This window comes from Otolemur garnettii, unplaced genomic scaffold, assembly GCF_000181295.1.
Source record: "Otolemur garnettii isolate 467f Iridium unplaced genomic scaffold, OtoGar3 scaffold00018, whole genome shotgun sequence".
In the NCBI taxonomy this organism is placed as follows: Eukaryota; Metazoa; Chordata; class Mammalia; order Primates; family Galagidae; genus Otolemur; species Otolemur garnettii.
Genome location: NW_003852413.1, coordinates 13,171,053 through 13,189,993, shown reverse-complemented (window position 1 = coordinate 13,189,993; position 18,941 = coordinate 13,171,053). Strand labels below are relative to the sequence as shown.

Sequence of the window (18,941 nt, the reverse complement as noted above, 5' to 3'; positions counted from 1 at the left end):
GTCCCAGTGAGGCTCCCAAAGCCCTCAGCTGCCAGCGACTGCCATGAGCTTCTACTCTGTGCCGCGGATTCTTTTCAGACACCATCACGACATGTTTCCAGATTTCAGTACATTTTTAATATTAAAGATATGCCTTCAACGGAAAGAACAAATCTCTGTGCTCTTTATTTGACCTTTGTTGGTTTGATGTGTTTTTTTTTAAAAAAGGATCTGGGCAGCAGTTCTGTAAAGAATGCACCAAGACATTCCTGAAAGAGCTGGCTAGTGAAAATAATAATGAAAAAAAGATTAGACGATGAAGGCTCTTGCTCAATCTAACGTAACTATCGCTCTCCCTGGGCACAGTTTCTTAAGGTTGCCTTGGTTTTGTCTAAGTCAGGAAGAAGGAACTAATCTTTTACACTTTCAGTTGTGGTTAAGTGGACCAAGCCAAATTAATATTCATTACCCCTTTATCTGATTCAGAAAAATATAGACCCTAATCTCTCTTAAAAAAGAAAAAGGGAACCACTCACTGGCTGCCGTTTCGCCATCTCGCCTAAAGCAGGTGTGAAAGTGGTTAAATTGAGCCCACATCTGGGCGAGTGGGTGTGTTCTGCTTCCTGTGAACTCCAGCCTACCGAAGAGGTTAGCAAAAAGTCCTCTGTGTTGATAAAAAACAGGCCATATAATGTTTTCAAACTGCAAAGAAATAATGACTTATTTACTTTTTAAATAGACTTGGTCTCCAGTTAGACGCAGAACTTATCCTCAGGGAACCCCCAGCCTAATAGGAGAAAACAGTATGTAAATCAATAATTATAATATCATGTGATAATGAAGTAAAAGCAGAGGTTTTGGGGGACCTAGATATGGGTCCTAACTCAGGGACTAATCAGCTGTGTGACTATGGATAAAACAATAGCCTCTCTAAGCCTATTTCTTCTCATGTAAATAGCCATAAAAACACCATATGGGATTCATGTGGAGAGTAAATGAAATATAATATATGCAAAAGGGTGCGACATGGTGCCTAGTACATAGAAAACACTCCATAAATGTCAGTCATCACGTCGTAACAATAATAACTATTAGGTGCACAAAATACCAAGACATGTTAATGGAGAGGATGGCTGCCTTGACCAGAAGGCTGGGCCAGTGTCCTGGAGAAGGTCATAGGTGAGAATGGAAGGCAGTCCCCTGGCTGGTTAGGGGGGAGGACGAGCAGAGAAGGGGCACAGAATGGGATTGCACTTGTGTGGGTCACAGAACAGTGTGGGGGAGATGTCCAGTCATCACTAGAGCACAAGGTGCCAGAAAGTTGGGCTGAGTTTCTGTGAGAAGGTTCTTTGGTGATCTGTGCAGAGGAGGTGGTCTTTAACCTCCAGGTGAGGTGACTTTTTGACTAGCCTTGGTCTCCCGGGGCTACAAATCACGGCAGTGTTTTTATATGGGGGTGTGTGTGTATGTGGGCGGGGGTCGGCTCTGTGTTTCAGGGAAATGGGCATCAGTGTGGAGAATCAGTGGAAGAAGAAAAAACCAGAAGCAGGATGACTCCGTTAGCTTTCTCTTCCTGTGACAGAAATCAGGATATATTCCTCTCCTATCAGAAATGTAAGTTTTTCCATTATCTCCAGAGTAAAATCCCAGTGCCTCGGCATGACCTTCCAACCCCAAGCCCCTCATCTCCACCTGCCAAACTCGCCCCTGCCCACCCCACAGCCTCCTCTACACCCAGGCACTCGACTGCCCCCATGCGTGCCACCCGCCGTCACCACCACATCCTGCTCGTCCTCAGCAGCAAGTTCCCTTCCTCTCATGCATCTGGAAAGTTCCTGCTCATTCTTTTTTTTTTTTTTTTTTTTTTTTTTTTTTTGAGACGGAGCCTCAAGCTATCCCCCTGGGTAGAGTGCCATGGCATCACGCTCACGGCAACCTCCAACTCCTGGGCTCAAGCGAGTCTCCTGCCTCCGCCTCCCAAGTAGCTGGGACCACAGGCGCCCGCCACAACGCCCGGCTATTTTTTGGTTGCAGCCGTCATTGTTGTTTGGCGGGTCCGGGCTGGGGATTCGAACCCGCCACCTCAGGTGTACGTGGCTGGCGCCCTAGCGGGTTGAGCCACAGGCGCCGAGCCGTTCCTGCTCATTCTTCAGCGTCCACATCCACTCCCGTCATCTCCCACCTAGAAGTCACTGATCTCTCTGTTCCCATCCTTGGATTATGACGCGTCAATTTTGTGTTCACGTAGCTCCTTTTCACCTCTCGTATAGAGTATAAGCTTTTTTCTTTCAGAAAACCTAAATGAAGGCTTCTGATAACATCACACACCCTAACTTTTATTGAATAGAAATTCCTTTTCTCTCTGTTGCATAAAGGTGAACAGCTCCTGACGTGGCGAGTGACTGTTTGCCATGGTGTTTTCAAGTTCTCTGCTGTGGGGCTGTGGCGTCTCTGTTCCCCTTAGTTGGGAGGTAAGAGGACTCAGGCACAAAATCCTCAGCCGTGTGGATCGGCGCTGCCTAAGTCAGTCCTGGCTGCACCACTGGGACAATCACCGCCTTTGTTTTCCTACCTTGTGTTTTGTGTAGAGTGCTGTATCTGGCAAGACATGCCTTCTCAAACATAAGGAGATAATTGGTGCTTTGAGGGAGAGGTTTAACTTATTTATAATTGTCAAGAGCTTAAATATGCAGAAAAGAAAGAGCAGCCGGAGCTTGCCTCTTGAAAAATGCCCTCAAACCAGGTCAAAACTCTCCTGACTAACTCAGATATTTTGAACAATATTTAAGTTTTGTTTTCAAATAGGAAACTCTATGCTGGTCACAAGCTAATTCCGTCTTACACTCCCTGTGTTTTTAGCATCGCTGCTCACCGAAGTCGCTGGTGACTAACCTGCTGTCCAGATCACTCTGTGGCCTGGAGGAATGTTCTGGGCCTCTTGCTCACTCTCCTCAGCCTCTCTGCAGCACCCAGCCCTGCCTTCCCCTCCCCTTGGTAACATCCAAGGCCACACTTGCTGCCCTCCTGACTCGTCACCTCCCCTCTCGGGCCATTCCTGCTCTTCCTCTTGCATCCTAAATGTGGGAGTCCCTCGTGGATGGGTCTCCGCTCCCGGGACAGTCCTGTTCCTTCCTCCCCCCCTCAGGGAGCACTTCCATCCCCAAAGCTTCAGCTTCCTCTTCCGCACATGATGCCTCGGTCCCCAGAACTGCCTTTCCTCCTGAGCTCCGCTCCCAAGTTTCCTCACGCATGTCTCCCCCACCTCACTCTGAGTAATGCAAACCCCAAACACCTTCCTCCCCTGCACCGGCCCGGCTCCCTCTCCTCACTGCCCCGTCTCCACAGTAGCATCACCCTCTCCCGGGCTCTGGCTGAAGGCACACACTCTCCTCTCTCGCTTCGTCCTGTGAGCCAGGTATCAGCTTCTACTGTATGACCTTCCCCGTAACTGTCACCTGAGACCAGGCTGTGTCTTCTCCTGGGAATTTGGTGCAGTATTTCTGAATCAATCCTCTTCCATCCTCCCCCTCCCAGTAATAAGTGACCCCACAGGATGGGGTGAGACGTCAGCTTTCAAAGCTGGCTCTAGCAGTTACTCCCTGGGAGTCTGTTTCCTCCTCTCTGAGATGCGTATGATAACATAGACCTCCCAGACTTTATGTAAAGATCAAATGGAATCTTCACAGTATGTAGGAGATTGTGTACCGTTGTTTAATACAGTGTCTGGCATGCATCAGGCGCTCATGAATGTGTGTTTTTCTTTCTTTCCCTATTTTCTTCCACATTACATCTAAATTCACTGGCATATCTTGTGTTGCCCTGCACAATCTCAAGGCCCCACCTACCAACTCAACCCCAATTTTATTCAGTCGTTTACTCATTAAAACAATGTTTAGTGAGCATTTACTACATACCAAGTACTCTAACCTGACTGCAGGGTACGAAGAGCCAGAGATATTCCAAACCCCGCCCCACAGCCTTCTGAGTATCAGCCTCACTCCTTAACTCTTCTTGGGTCTTTCATTAACAAAGTCAGTTAAAAATCTCGGCTGTCTTCCTCCACCCACCCCTTGGTTGGGGTTTTGGTCCTCTGTTGATGAAAACCACCTTTATAGGGAGTCTAACCCCAACCAGGAAGGGCTGTCACTCCCTGTCTGAGAGGGAGGTCAGCACCCTAAAGAGAAGTGGATATGGCCCTGTGTCTGACCCAGGCCTTCGCCAAAGCCGTTCAGATTTGTACATGCAAAGCAGAAAAGGGGCTTCCTTATCGCTCATGGCAGCTTGGCCCTGCACGTACCCATGTTCTTCAGCCTGGACCTCCGGGGCATTCGACCCCTGTAGAATTGCTGTACTAGTCAGAACCCTTTCAGACACGCATCACCCCTTCTTTGAAAGAGGAGAATGTTCACAGTAAATATCAACCTAATCAAGGAAAGAAAAGTAAGAATGATATTAAAAAGAAAAACACTGGAAATGTAAAGTATAGCAAAAATTCCAGCAGGAAATTTGCTGATGTTTAATTTCAGAAGAAAGCGAGGCATGAGTCATTTACTATCAGAGCCCTATAAAAAGTCTGATAGTGGGCAAAGGAGAAGCAGCACAGAGGCGGAACGGAGCAGGGGGAAGCCAACTCCCCTCCTTCAGGGTGCATCTCTAAGATCCCCTTTGATCTCAGCAGCCCTGTGGGCCCTGGTGTTTGCCTCCAACTTTCTCAGCTTTGAAGCCAGCCTACTTATTAATAGTCACCGTGCTGATTAAGAACTGCAGTACCAAGATGACAGAAGCTGCCTTTGTATTTAGGGAAAGCGTTTGTGCTTAGTTTACTGTAGACATCCTGAAGATCTTGTCATTTTCGGTCAAAGACCGACTGAACACAACAGTTGTGTGCCCTGGGGTTTTGATCCGTTCATTCGGCAGCTGAGCTCCTACCACATGCCAGGCACTGTGCTAAGTGCTGGAGCTTCAGCAGCCGGCAAAACGGTTGGTCACAGTCCCTACCTTGTGAAGCTCAGTCTCATGCAGGCATCAGCCAACTCTTGGTAAAGGTCCAGATAACAAATGTTTTGGGCCATGTGAACCATAAGGTCTCTGTCGTGACTACTCAGGTCTGCCCTTGTCATGAGAAAGCATCATAGCCACTAAGGAGACAAGTGAGCATGGATGTGTTCCAGGAACAAACGGACTGGGCCGGACTGGGCCGTTCTGCAGGCGGAAGTTTGCGGGCCCTGGTCTGATGGACACAGCACACATGAACGCACAGTAACATTTTGCATATTCCGTGTCAGTTCAATTCAGACTGTGGTAGTCGCGGGTGCCAGAAAAATCCAACCCAAACTGAAAAATCCTAGGACAGGGCCAACTGAGGGTCTAGGCTGATAACAGGCCCAGTTCCTTTTCCTCCATTTCTCAACTCTGCCTCCTCTGGATTGGCTCCATTCTCAGACCAGTTCTCATTCTGTGGTAGCAAGATGGCTTCCTCCCTGGAGCAATCCAGGGGACAAGTCTGGGTCCCTTGACTCTCAGTGATTCTGGTTAACCAGACTTGCATCACGTTCCCAGACCCTAAGTGATCACAGCACCAGGAAATATGACGTGATGTTTAGCTTAGGCCCCCGTTACATAATCTCCCCCTGAACCTTGGGTAGGACAGAGAATGGGAGATGGGTGTGTTCCAGTTACCAGAAGATGGGTGCAGGAGCGCTGGGGTGAATACCGATGAGTGAAATACCCACTACTTGTATGTCTTGTGAAATCCTAAGTGAGGACCTCCTAAGCCACATGCATTTGTGGGAGCTCTATAATATGTTTCAGCCTTCCCATCACCATCAGGTAGTAAAGTGGACAGCTTATATGCAAATATTGCTGTCCAAAATTTTTAATGTTCACATGTATTTATTTAATATTCAATGTATGTATTTCACATCACAACCTCATTCTTATTAGGTATGTAAGTCTTTGATTCATGAACAAATTTGGCAGTTTGTTGGCAATTTTCTGATCTTTGATTATCTTACCCATTTCTCCCACCTTTTCCATGTGTATTAACCAATTTATCAGACCTATGTTTTCTTTTTGGTATCGAAGTTCTTGAACTCGTTGAAGCTGAATTTAGAGCATGTAAACCTAATTAAAGTTCTAGGTCTGAACCATTCTGAAGCTACATTTTTCTCCACAGAACGAAAAAACTATTCCTTCTTCCTGGAAATACAACCCTTTCCAAAAACTAGTTCATGTGCCCCTTCAAACAATAGAGGTCAGCAGCTGCTTCATTAATCAGCCTCCTCTTTCCTGGGAGTCCCAGGGCCATTCAGTAGCAGGCTCCACTCCCTGGCAGTGGAGACGGTCCCTGTGCACAGGGGGTGGCGGATGCCTGCTGAGCTGCGAGGGTTCTGAGAGGACACCAGTTAAAGATGAAACCAGACTGAAGAAGGAAGGGGAGATGAACATTTCAAGGTTGTTAAGGAAATTATGGTGACTTTTACATTTTGACTTTATATTTTAGAATCAAAGCACACAAACCCTGGGCAAAGCACCTTTCCCAGAATGGATCTTTCTTGGCAGTTGCTGTGGTAACACAGAATACCTTAACCCCAATGAAAACCGGGATTTCTTAGAAGCCAGTGCATTTTATCTCAGCAGCACTATAGCATTTTTTGGAAGCATCATCTTATGCTGCTATTTCTTTTATTCTTACTCTTCAAAACAAAAACATGTAAGTTCTCTATACTCCTTTCCCTAAGAAGCTTCTGTGCAAAAATGACAAAGGCCCATCCCCCACAGGGGATGTTCTTCCATGGTCCTGTTTACATTGCAAATTCATTTAAAACTGCAACTGAATTCATAGAAGCCTTTTATCATGTACTGTCTCAGTCACAGTACTAAAAAATACAAAAAAAAGGTCTAAATGGAGTCCTCAGATTAATCATGAATATATGCAAATAACTTGCTGTATTTATAATGTCGCAAATAGCAAAACGTGTAATGATAGCAGATTGGCTAAATTAAATATATATAATTCATGCTATATATAATAATACAAGGAGTTATATGTATATTCAAAATCTCCATTAACTGATGTAACAATAACTAACCATTATTGAACACTTATTATGTGCAACTCTTATAAAAATGTTACATATATTAAATTATCTAATTTAATCTCCCCTAAACCTCTTTCCACTTTGCCACTAGAAAGGTACTTTCCTGATAAGGAACCTGGGGCACAAAGAATTACCCTTCCCGGGGCACACAGGTTAGGGCACAACCCAGACTCAGTTCTAAACATTCCCATTACAGCATCTGGGCTCTTAACCCCCGGAGTTTATTGATTAAATTAAAAGGTTACAAAACCTCTCTCCTTTTGTACAAGATGGGCCTATTTCAGTTTATCATCAGGTACCCACTCTGCTCCAAACACTCCATGATGATTGAGAAGATATTAAAAGAGAAAATTTAAAAGATGTATTTGAATGTCCCTAAGATGAGCATCTCCAGAAACAGAATAGAATCCCAGAGTAGTGAGTGGGGCTGGAGCCACCAGCCTGCAGGTCCTGCACCCAGAAGCAGGCAGAGGCTGTTGGGAGGAAAACCCATGAGGGACGGCAGGGACTAACAATGCCAGGACAGTGCCAGGAGCCAGCTCGGCAGCAAGGGCTGGTGTTCCCGCTCCCCGCCCCATTCTTGCTGGTGCAAGCTGCTGCCTCCCACAGGTAGAAACGATGGCTTGAGTGGAGCTGGGGCATCTGGCCAGGCCCCCTCCCGCTGAGTGCCTGGATCTGCAGCCTCCCTGATGTCACAGAGCAGGGGCCTCCGATATGCAGAGGTCCAGATGGCACAGTGGCCAAACCCCACAGACGGGAAAGAAGAATCAGAGAAAAACAAGAAAGGTCCTGTCGTGAGGGGAAGCGTAGGGCATTTAGTGAATGAGCTGAAAGAAAGCACATGTGTCTAGCGTCCCAGAGGCAAGGAGACTCTTCGGGTGACATGAGGGTGAGACGTTGATAGGGACCCTACCATGCAGGGCCTTTTTGGCCCTATATAAGATTTTAATTCCTATTTTAAAGGTTAAGCAAATTCTATTTGTAAAACAAAACCAATATCCCAATATTGCAGTCATCCAGGTGCAAACTTAAGGTACTTTGCACTGGGATAGACCAATGGCAAAGTGGAAAGAGGTTTAGGAGAGACCATCCATAGAAATTCTTCCTTTTCCCTCTCCTGTACTAACTCAAAAGTACCAGTTGGACTTTGTAAAATAATATCAAGCACACTTGTTTTCCTGAACTGCTTTACCCTTAACTTAAAATATGAAAACCTTAAAATATGAAGGCTCAGGTGATCCTTCCGATTCAGCCTCCTAAGTAGGTGGGACTACAGGTGCACCCACAATGCCTGTGACTAGTTTTTTTGTTTTCTTTGTAGAAACAGAATTGTGCTGTGTTGCCCAGGCTGGTCTCAAACTCCTGGCCTCAAGCACTCCTCCCACATTGGCCTCTCTAAGGGTTGGGGATTATAGGCGTGAGCCATTGCACCTGGCCCAGAATATATTTGTATTTAATGGACATCACTCACTGGCCTCACAGGCACTTTGTGCTAATGAAATGTAACATTCAAATCTAGTAACAAAATAGATTTATGTGTAAAACTTTTCATCTCCCTTAATCAAAGGACTCAAACACTTTGCTCAGCTCAGTTCAACCCCTCGTGCTTCTTGATCTGTCTTAAGGACAGACTGTTTTGTAGTCGGCACCCAGGTGATGTGTGGGAAGGCAGGAGGGAGAGGGGAGACCAACTCCTCAGCAGCTCGCCATCAGTAGGTAAATGTTATTACACCCTCACTGTGTCCTTCAAACATATCCTGGGTCAGCGGTGGGGACAGAAGAACAGGAGCAGAAGTCAAAGTGATAGTGGGAGGATAAACTTTTCTCTCCTTCCCCTTTATCCTTTGCTGTGAGACAAATTTAGATGTTACTGTTGTCACTTAAAAAAAATTGATGACCAGATGGATGTCAGGAAGGACAGTAGTTGTATATCCCACTCCCTGTTGTGCTGGGCAGAGCACCAGTGTGAGGTGGATGGGACTGCCCCAACCGGGGTGTCAGTGAGAGCCTCTACCCGAAACGCGTCAGCATGTGGAAGGATTGAGAAACTATGGATGGGACGTGCTTGAGGATGACACTGCCCAAGTTCAAATGACACTTTACTTCTCTTGCTTACTTCATTGGGTCACCAGAAGGATCAAACCCACATATTCATAAAACCCTTGGTCTCCTATCTGGCACGTAGAAAGTGGTAAGCGTTTGCTAGTGGAAACTTTATTAACCTCATAAACACAATGAAAAGAGATTGGATAGAGTTTCCCATGAACTTAATTAAAGTAACAGAATTCTGCTTGATATAATGATTTTCAGTTTCAGGATTTGGGTTTAAAGATTCAGGGTAGTAATCTTTTTCTGATTAACGTCTCACTTGTACGTGAGGTAATTTCGGAATTTCCAGGGGCTTGTTTTAATGCCGCTCAAATTCACTGAAAGCATAAACACATAAAGGAATAGACAGGGAGTAGAAATGCACAGGTCTTCAATAAAGGTTGGAAGTGTTACTCAGTTTGGAAAGTGATGAAAGGAATAGTGATGATCCGAGAGCAACCTTGGCCACTCACACCTTTCGTCTCCCTGTTGCCTGGCTTCCCAGTGGGGATCATCAGGTGTGAAGAATGAAGGGGGCACGAGAGTTAAGAGGAACCAAGGGGCGCACATGCTTGGCCATGACTCCAAAATACTTGAAAACAGAGGGAGAAAGGCCCTCAGAGCAACTGATACCAGAGATTTGGTCAAAGGGATTGAAGACAACCAGTCCCTTGGATGATGGCTTACTCCTGCCTTGCTCCCGCTTCCTCCACACTCAGCAAATAGCTGGTTCCATTCAAAAATGAGGTGTGAACTTTATTAAGAAAAAGGAACTAGCGTATGATTTTTGATGGCTTAGCTTAAAAGAGAGAAAGAAAGTGAGCAAAGAGCAAAGAACATACGTCAAATGGAAAATTACTCAAGAAATGGGAGGTTCGGACAAATTACAGTTCTTTATAACAATTCTTCCCTGGGTCAAAGCATTTACAAAACAATGATATATATTTCTCTCAAAGAAAATGGTTGGGGGGGGGGGAATACCGAAAGAGAAAAAAGAAGAGATGTCTTTAGAGATGATGTAAGACAACAAAGATGAGACGTGACCTCTCAGAGAATGGGAAAAATGGAGACAAAATCAAAAGATTGCAGAGATTGGAACTATATTTGAAAAAATAAGCTTAGACATACACAGGAGCTGGCGGGCTCGAACCCAGCCTGGGCCTGCCAAACAACAACGACAACTACAACCAAAAAACAGCCAGGTGTTGGGGTGGGAGCCCATAGTCCCAGCTACTTGGGAGGCTGAGGCAAGAGAATCACTTAAGCCCAAGAGTTTGAGGTTACTGTGAGCTGCAACACCACAGCACTCTACTCAAGGTGACATAGTAAGACTCTGTCACAGAAAAAAAAGAAAAAACAGAAAAGCAAATAATTATAACTGAAAGCATCCAAGGAAGTATGGTAATCAGGCTGGAGGAAATCACACAAAAGAAGTGGGAATACAAAAGAGATATAAAATAAGAAAATAAAAGTAATAATAGAGAAAATCCTAAGTGTGAGAGACTGTTAAAGACATGCAAACATATGCAAAATCTTTGTTTTTGAAGAAGAGAACAAATAGAAAAATATATATGTAAAAAATAATAGAATATGGCTCAGCACCCATAGCACAGCGGTTACAGCAGCAGCCAGATACACCGAGGGTGGCAGGTTCAAACCTGGCCAGGGCCAGCTAAACAACAATGACAACTTCAACAAAAAAAATAGCCAGGCCACACTGTAGCAGGCACCTGTAGTCCCAGCTACTTGGGAGGCTGAGGCAAGAGAATCACTTTAGCCCAAGAGTTGGAGGTTGCTGTGAGCTATGATGCCAGCACTCTATCCAGGGTGACATAGTGAGACTCTTTCTCAAAAAAAAGAAAAAAAAAAAATAGAATACAAATAATTCTTGTAACAGAGGAAACTTTTGTTTACATAATAGAATCTAAAGATAGAAATGGCACATTCAATGTCTCAGGAAAATTGATACAGAATAATTTGTGCCAAACTATTTCCCAGTGAAGTTACTGAATTAAGGAAAAAGAAAATGATCTGAGCATCCAGGTAGAAAAAGAATGTTATTGTCAACATGAAAAGAAAAAAAAAAAAAAGCCTGGCCTCAGCCTGCACCGTAGCAGGATGTAATGCCAGAGGACATTGGAGAATTTCTCCAAAGTTCTGAGGGAAAGAAAGTGGGATTTAGACCCAAATATAAAGGCAGTGGACAGACATTCTGAACAGATAAGGTTGCAAGAAATAGTGTGCAATGAGCTCAAAATTTCAGAGCCAGTGCTGAAAGAAAAAGTCCAATAGTTAATATGTAACGTTTGAGCTCTCAATAATGTTGCCCTAAAGGTCTTGTTTATAAGACATATATTTCTTTTTGTGCTTTCTTTTCATTTGAGTAGACTAAGAAATGTAACTATTGGAAGTAAGTTCAAGAAGAGAAGGTGAGAAAAATCAATAGATATGAAGACCAATATGCTTTTTATCAATAAGGAATTCGCATCAGTGGGAAAGATCACTTTTCCGCTGTTTTGTTTTTCCTTTACGTATAAATCACAAATTATAGCGTATATTACGAAAGCACTTGGCTAAAAATTGAAAACATATTCTAGAGCAGTTGCCATGGGAGTTTAGTAGGTAATGAAATGAATTCTTAGAGCACATTTCTTCCTTAATTCCACTTAGTGTAAGAAAAGTGTGGACTTAAAGACTGGTAATTTTAAATTATCTCCAGCAAATCTATAGGCTCGTCCAGCTGTACTCAAAATACATGCATTTTCATGGTATAGTACCTTATGCCCAGGTGTGTCTGATGAATCATTTATATGATACACCACAACTCAGCCTTAATATTCAGTTACGTCACACACGGCACATGCAGCTGATGTTAAAAGGAATTAATTCTATCACCTCCAGATGAGGAAACATAGCTGGAGAAAAATCCCCGTATGTATACACCCACACACAGCACAGCATGCACCCCTTCATCCTGCGTGCTCCTCCAGAGGCCTTCCCTCTACTCGCTCACTCACTTTTTTAGCTTTTTGAGAGATGAATGGGATGAGCCACCACCCTTGCCTTTACCAGCCCAGTGAGCACCAGCTGGTTGAACATAGGCCTGATAGTATTCAGGAGGCGGAAGGGAACATGCAGCCGGAGCTTCTTATGCCCAGGGCACTCTGTCTACCTGTGTTGAGGAGGCTCGGAGACATAGCCGCTCCTTATTCCTGTCTTCATAATCATATGACTCACATGTAGCAGCCAGGTGTGTGCCAGTTTGGAGCAGAGTTATAATCAGAGCAAAGACACACCATGAGTTGTCCTCAGGTAACAGCTCAGTATGGTCAAAGTCTGCACCCTGATTAAGGAGAGGCTGCAGGGCTGGTGCACATACCTCACAGGTGGAGAGGAGAGAACCAGCATTTCACTTATCAGATGCCAAAATTATGTGACAGTGATTTTAAAGAAGAAAATGTTGTTACTGGGACTGTCTCTGTTAGAGACAGGAGGTAAGGCTGGGTAGCTTTTTCTGTTTTTAACTCTTTCCTATTATTGGACCTTCATTGTCTGGTTTCTGACCTCATGTAACACACTCATCTTTGTGATAAATAGATATTATTCTGGGTTTTTAAATTCAAAACAATCATTTCTATGGTAAAAATAAAATTACTTTTTTCCCATTTCAGATAACTTACGTAAGACAAGAATATGAAACAAAATTCAAAGGGTTGATGCCGGCATCTCTAAGACAAGAACTTGAAGATACAATTTCTTCCTTAAAAGCCCAGGTAATTACTACAATCAAGGCATTTCCCAAAAGAAATTTGCAAGTGGCAGTGCCCATAACTCAGTGGGTAGGGCACCAGGTGCCAACCACATACACTGAGGCTGATGGGTTTAAACCCGACCCAGGTCTGCTAAACAACAATGACAACCACAACAAAAAAAAATATCTGGGTGCTGTGGCAGGTGCCTGTAGTCCCCACTACTAGGGAGGCTGAGGCAAGAGAATCGCTTAAGCCCAAGAGTTGAAGGTTGCTGTGAGCTGTGACACCACAGCACTCTACCAAGGTTGACTCTGTCTCAAAAAAAAAAATTTGCAAGTAAATTTGATACTGAATTTATTCCAGAAATGAATGTGATATCATAGCATAACTTTACTACACAGGGTGAATTGTTTTGTTTTGCTTTAAATTTTGTTTCATACTAATTTAAGACCTCATTGTCCCAGTAAGATTTTCTTAGAAGTACCCTTGAAATTGCGAAGTTCAGTTGTGGTAACTTTTACTCACGGTCAGTCCTGGGTGGTACCTTCTATGCGCTGCGTGCCGGGCAGCTTCTGAGAGTTGTTTCACATCATCCCCATCACCCTGGGCAGTAGCCATCATCATATTCCTGCCGACAGGTCCAGAACGCCATCACTTAGCACATCGCTGCTCCTCACCACGTGAAGGTGCCAAAAAATGGAAGCTCAGTTCTCTTACAGGCATTTTTATTCTGGTGAATTTTATGTGGTTATTAGAGGTAACAAGATGTATTTTAAGTTCTTGCTGAAATGTGTGGTTCTTGGTATAGTTCATAAAACATAATATGAGAGGTAAAATTCATTTATATTTAGGTATTTATTTAAAGTGTCCAATGTAAGTTTACTCTTTATACTTCTATATTGTTGAATGTTTTTTATGTATCCTTGGTCTAATGAGCTTTTTTAACTCTAGCATAAGAAAAACTTTGCATATTCCTTTTTCCAATGGATTTTGAAATTGAAGACATACTTTTTCCTGGAAAAGTTCCACAAGGAGAGAAATCTCTGTACTCTCTGTGCCAAGAACTGTGCATGGCACATAGTAGGTGCTGAATAAATTTATTTATAAATAAAATGAATGATACAGTTTGGTTACGTTCACATTACCTGTTCATAATATGTAAGATGAAATGTGGAACAAATGTTAGCTTATCCTTTTATATTCCCCTCTTATCTGAAAGGGAAACGTTCATCATACCCACCCTTAGGCTGCTGTTTGCTGTTGCTTGTGTAGGCTAGTAAGTTTTGCTGCACATAAAAATAAGTCCTGGAGGAGAACGTTAACCTAGAAAGGTGGGACTAGAGAATCATTTGAATTTAAAGTCGTCTTTATTTACATGAAAAGCTCCAGGTGTGGTTTACCCCTTAAGTCTGTAGGAGAGCTTCCACGGTCAGCGATGTAGGCCCTGACACCTTCAGAGGAGTTTTTGTAGAGGGAGGAAAAAAGAGGAATCTGATACCCACCTGCAGGGCTTCTGTTATCATTCATATCATTTCACTGTAATAAAAGCCACTCAGCCTCCCAGAACTGGATGCTGACCCAGAAAGAGAGTGCTGCCAGCTGCGATAGGGCCCCAGAATTGGCAGCTGCGTGGAGGAGGCATAGGCCATACAGTGAGCAAATTTAGTTTGGAGGCACAGGTGCCTGTGTTTTTTGAAAATTGTTGGAATTCCAATTGCAAAGCATGGTGGGGGTTGGGAAGTAGAATCAGTGTAATCCTTGCATCTGTCAAAATTATCAATTGTCCTAGGGGTCACTTGAGCAATTGGATAAAGTTAAGGCCGAGGTGATATGCAAACAAGCAAAACCCAGGAGCTGCTTTGATATGCGTCCCTTTGGAAAGACTGTGCTTTCCTCTTCTTTTAGGCACATTTTCTATTCTGCCAGCTGTACTATCTTGCATAACTGTGTTTCAGAATCAGCCGTTGCCATGGTTTCAGCTCAGCCCAAAGAGGCAACAGTAAACAATTCTGAACTGATCAAATACCACTGACTCTTGATTACATTAAGTCATAGTATATGTTATCCCCAAACCGTTTTTATTGGCTTTTGAATTCATGCCTGACATAGGTAACTTTAAAGGTATAGAAATTTATGCTTCAAAATAATCAAATACATTGTAAAGGTCTGATTTAGGAGAATATACTAAGCAACCCAGTTTCCTCCAGGCCCCAGGAGTGGGGCTGGGGGGTAGGGGTGGTACCTTCTGTGACCTCTGCCCTAGGCAGCTTCTATTAGTTGTTCACATCATCCTCATCACCTTGGGCAGTAGGTGTCATTAACCCCAGTCCACAGGTAAGGTGTCAAGAACTTAAGTAACTTTCCTGGAGCCATAGAGGCCAAGCCATGAATTAAGCCCAACTTGGTCTAACTCCAGACAAAGCACAGGCTCTCTCCACTCCAAAATGCTGTCTCTCCAACCTCAGGGACTCGCCAGGATGGACTGAGATTCCCAGAAACTAGCAATTTTCTTTTCACTCTCTCTTTCATTCATTAAACAGCTAGTGAGTACTAGTTTCATGCCTGGCCCTATAAAAGAAAAACTGGGGGGTGAAGAGAGAAAAAAGTCATCCCGGCCCCAGAAGAGCTTTCAAGTTTGGGAAAGAGATATGAAAACATCTAACTACAAGGCAGTGTGGAAAGTGCCAGTAACAGAGGTCAGGAACGCAGCGGAGGGGACCACGGGCTTTGGCTGCTGTGAGGAGCAGCTGGGGAGGAGATGGGAAGCCATGTTGGCACCAAAGAGTGAAGGTGAACAGGAGATAGGTAGCCAGGCATTCCCAAGAGAAAAAGGCCCAGGCCAAAGGGCAGCAGCATGTGAACGTCCTGATGTATAAAGTGGCAAAGGCAGGGAGGCCAGGAGGGGCTAAGAAGCCCCAGAGACAGGATGGAGCCAGATCAAAATGGCCCCGTAATGAGGAATTGGAACATTGTTCTGTAGTTTCTGATGGATTTTGAGTAAGAACGCGATCTGACCAAATGTAAACATACTACGCTGACCTTCAACAAATCCTGAGTTTTGGCTAGAAATCTGTGTGAATGTAGATAAAATCTCACCATACTGTTTGCACACCATTGACATTTAAGCTGCATTCACCTCTTCTCATACCAGGTGTCTTTTCCAGGTTAACTTTCTGCAGAAGAGAGCATCCATCCTTCAGGAAGAGCTGACCGCGTACCAAAGCAGGAGGTGCGGCCTTCTGGGTAGCCTGTGTTGTTTGGGCCGCGAGTCTTCTGGTTTGACATTTAAGTCTTTATTAAAATGCTTAGACATAGTAGCAGTTTTGAAGACAAGGCTTGTCTTTGAGGAGTCACCCACCTGCTTTAATCACAGTGCTTAGTCAGTACTGTCAGAACAAGATCAATAGGGACGTGGCAAGCCCAGGCCTCACCTGGGTAGTCACCACAGGACGTTGTCTTGAAGCCCAGTCTCCGGGCAAAGGAGACACTATCTTCCTTTAAGATAGTGAGATGATGCAACTCTTGCGATGCTAGCTCATGTCTTCAAAGCCTCTTATCCCTTGGAGGCTTGGCGCTGTTCTGATGAGGACAGATCAGTGGCTCAGTGAGGTCACAGCACTTGAGTGCCCCCGTGTGCACTCATGGGATGCACGGGACCTTTTCACTCAAAGGTTCTCAGTGATGTCACTGACATAGATCGTGTTTACCTGCTCTAATTCCATCAAACACCCTTCCTGTTAGTGCAGTGAAAGGCTGAACCACTTCTTTGGCATTGAATTAAAAGGAAGGAGCTTGTGAATAAATTCCCTTTAAAAAGGTCCTGTTTGCTCAGTGTCGGTAAGATTTAATCCCTTAAAGGCATAAATGATGACATTCTGATATCAAATATCCTTTTTAGCCGCTATCCAGGATTGCAACCTATTTTATGATTGACATACTTACTAAACCTAGCGAAAGTCATCACTGAGGTTTTTGGTTTCCAGGTAACTTCATGAGAGAATGCACTGGATATAATCGCCCAGGCTGCGCTGTGGATTCCTTCCAGCAGGTTTGAAGATTCGGATACTGTAAACTGTGAGATCAGTGGCATTTTTTAATACTTACATGTAATTAAGATCATAAAAACTTTCATCATTCACACACTAGTAGGGTGGTTTTATTTGTGTCTGTCTACATTATTTTTCTAGCATTCCCTTATTTCTGATTTCCATATTTGTGTGCATTTGAGTATGTGCTGAGAAAAGAAATGGTTTCTCACGGCATGCCTTGGTAACGCTTCTGCATAGAATTGTACCAGTTGCATATGATCAGGATCACATCAAAATTTTAACCTGTTTACATCGTTTGCATGTTCATGTTGATAGACTATTAAAACATTATTTTGTACGTATCAGTTTTATTTCTACTTTTTATTATATCTCCTTTGCTAATTGTGGCATACACCTGGTATTTTTCCCTACCAAATACTGGCAAGCTCAAATGGTACTTTGGGGAAACATACCTTATGTCACGTCAGAGAGCAAATCTATAATTAGGGCACAAAATTGGTGTGTAGAATAAAGTCACTGGCTTATCTGATGTCAGTTCCATATGTGTTGTGTTGATGTCCAGTCCCACCCTGGAAGTCCAGAATGGTGTTAAGAATTTTGTGCAGCAGTTATAGCTTTATTGTTACTTTCTTAATCTCCCTTTTTATGGTGGTTGTTTCCCTGGCACTATCGATCAATAATCTTTAAAAGCCTAAAAATGTAGGGTCATGTTATGAGGACACAATACACTGGCAAGTGATCACAGACTGGGCTTTACTTGATGGTGTTTTCATGGAGGCCCCTCCTGGTCAAGAGAATATGGTGTTGCTGCCATGAACAGATGTTTAAGTCAGGGTCCCTCTCCCCACCTGAATGCTGAGAAGCAGTTCTAGGCTGGTTGGTCAACCATCGTGTGCCGAGGAACTTTTGACTTGCAGTGAATGGATGCTCCTGATTCTTTTGACTGCTTTGTGGTGCGTGCCATGGGCATTTGGAGGCATTCTCTGGAAATCTGGGCTGTGGGTGGGGCTATAATCATCTGGTTTACTGTAAAAGGACAGGACAGAAAGTTTATTTACACTTTTTCTCAAAATTCTTTTCTTTTTCCCACACTTGTGTCTGTTGTTTACTGCTCAAGGATGCATTACCCTTTTTTGTACTGTCACTGAGACACGGCAATGATAAGGAAGTAACGGGTTGACAGCCACTTCCAAAGCCAGGACGAGGATGGGCATAAACGTGGCCATGCTGCAGCCATGGCGGGAGGCCTGGGGTTCTCTCCCTCGCTCAGCTCTGGGAGGTCCCCACCCCGGTGAGGCTCAGCTACCCGCCTGGACACCTCCTCCAGGAACACAAGTCCTGTCCTTTGAAAGATCAGGTTTTTCCTGAGTATACAATAAATTTTCAAGAATATTCAGGATAAAGTAAAATTGTAGCAGATGCTATTAAAAGCACTGAACAAATGAGGATAATTGGTCCTCAGGCTGTGATTTAGTGCTCAGAGGGAAAACTGAAGGCTACATGATTAATGTTAAGAACTTCCACACAGACCATGAAAGGCAAGTTGAAGCTCAGCGATTTCATTAGTGAGGTTATTAACTGCTTGAAGTGAAAATACTTTGTGAGTTGTATGGGTATTGTACCCTGGCGTTGGAACGCCCACTCAGGAATATTTGTTTTCCATGAGTCAATAGCAGTAGGTGTTTTGGAGGGGTGCTGCCATTCTCTCTTTTCCTTATTTCAGGCCTTACGGAATGACAAACACTTCTGAACCTTTGACATTCCCCAGATCCTGTTCCTTTCTGAAGCGTGTCACGTATGTCTGGGAGTAAATGGAAGGAAACTTCAGGTCAGTTTGATTGGATGTGATAGGAATGGGTGGTTGACACTAATGTCTTTGTGAACGTTCTCTGATAAAGGAAGAGAAAGAAAAATTGCATTTGGCATATTTGAAATTCCTTACTGAGTCGAGCATTGAGTATAGAAACGGCTAC

General features: G+C 43.9%; 1 protein-coding gene across 1 annotated transcript in view; it reads left to right on the top strand.

Moving 5' to 3' along the window:
- The window catches only part of CEP112 (centrosomal protein 112), a 423,284-nt gene extending 405,978 nt beyond the window's left edge, over positions 1 to 17,306 (top strand). Inside the window, exons 25-27 of the mRNA XM_003786186.3 lie at positions 12,839 to 12,940; positions 16,084 to 16,148; positions 16,903 to 17,306. Coding sequence (XP_003786234.1) covers positions 12,839 to 12,940; positions 16,084 to 16,148; positions 16,903 to 16,906 — 171 coding nt within the window. The 3' untranslated portion in view covers positions 16,907 to 17,306. The remainder of the gene's footprint in view (positions 1 to 12,838; positions 12,941 to 16,083; positions 16,149 to 16,902) is intronic.
- Positions 17,307 to 18,941: the final 1,635 nt, after the last annotated feature.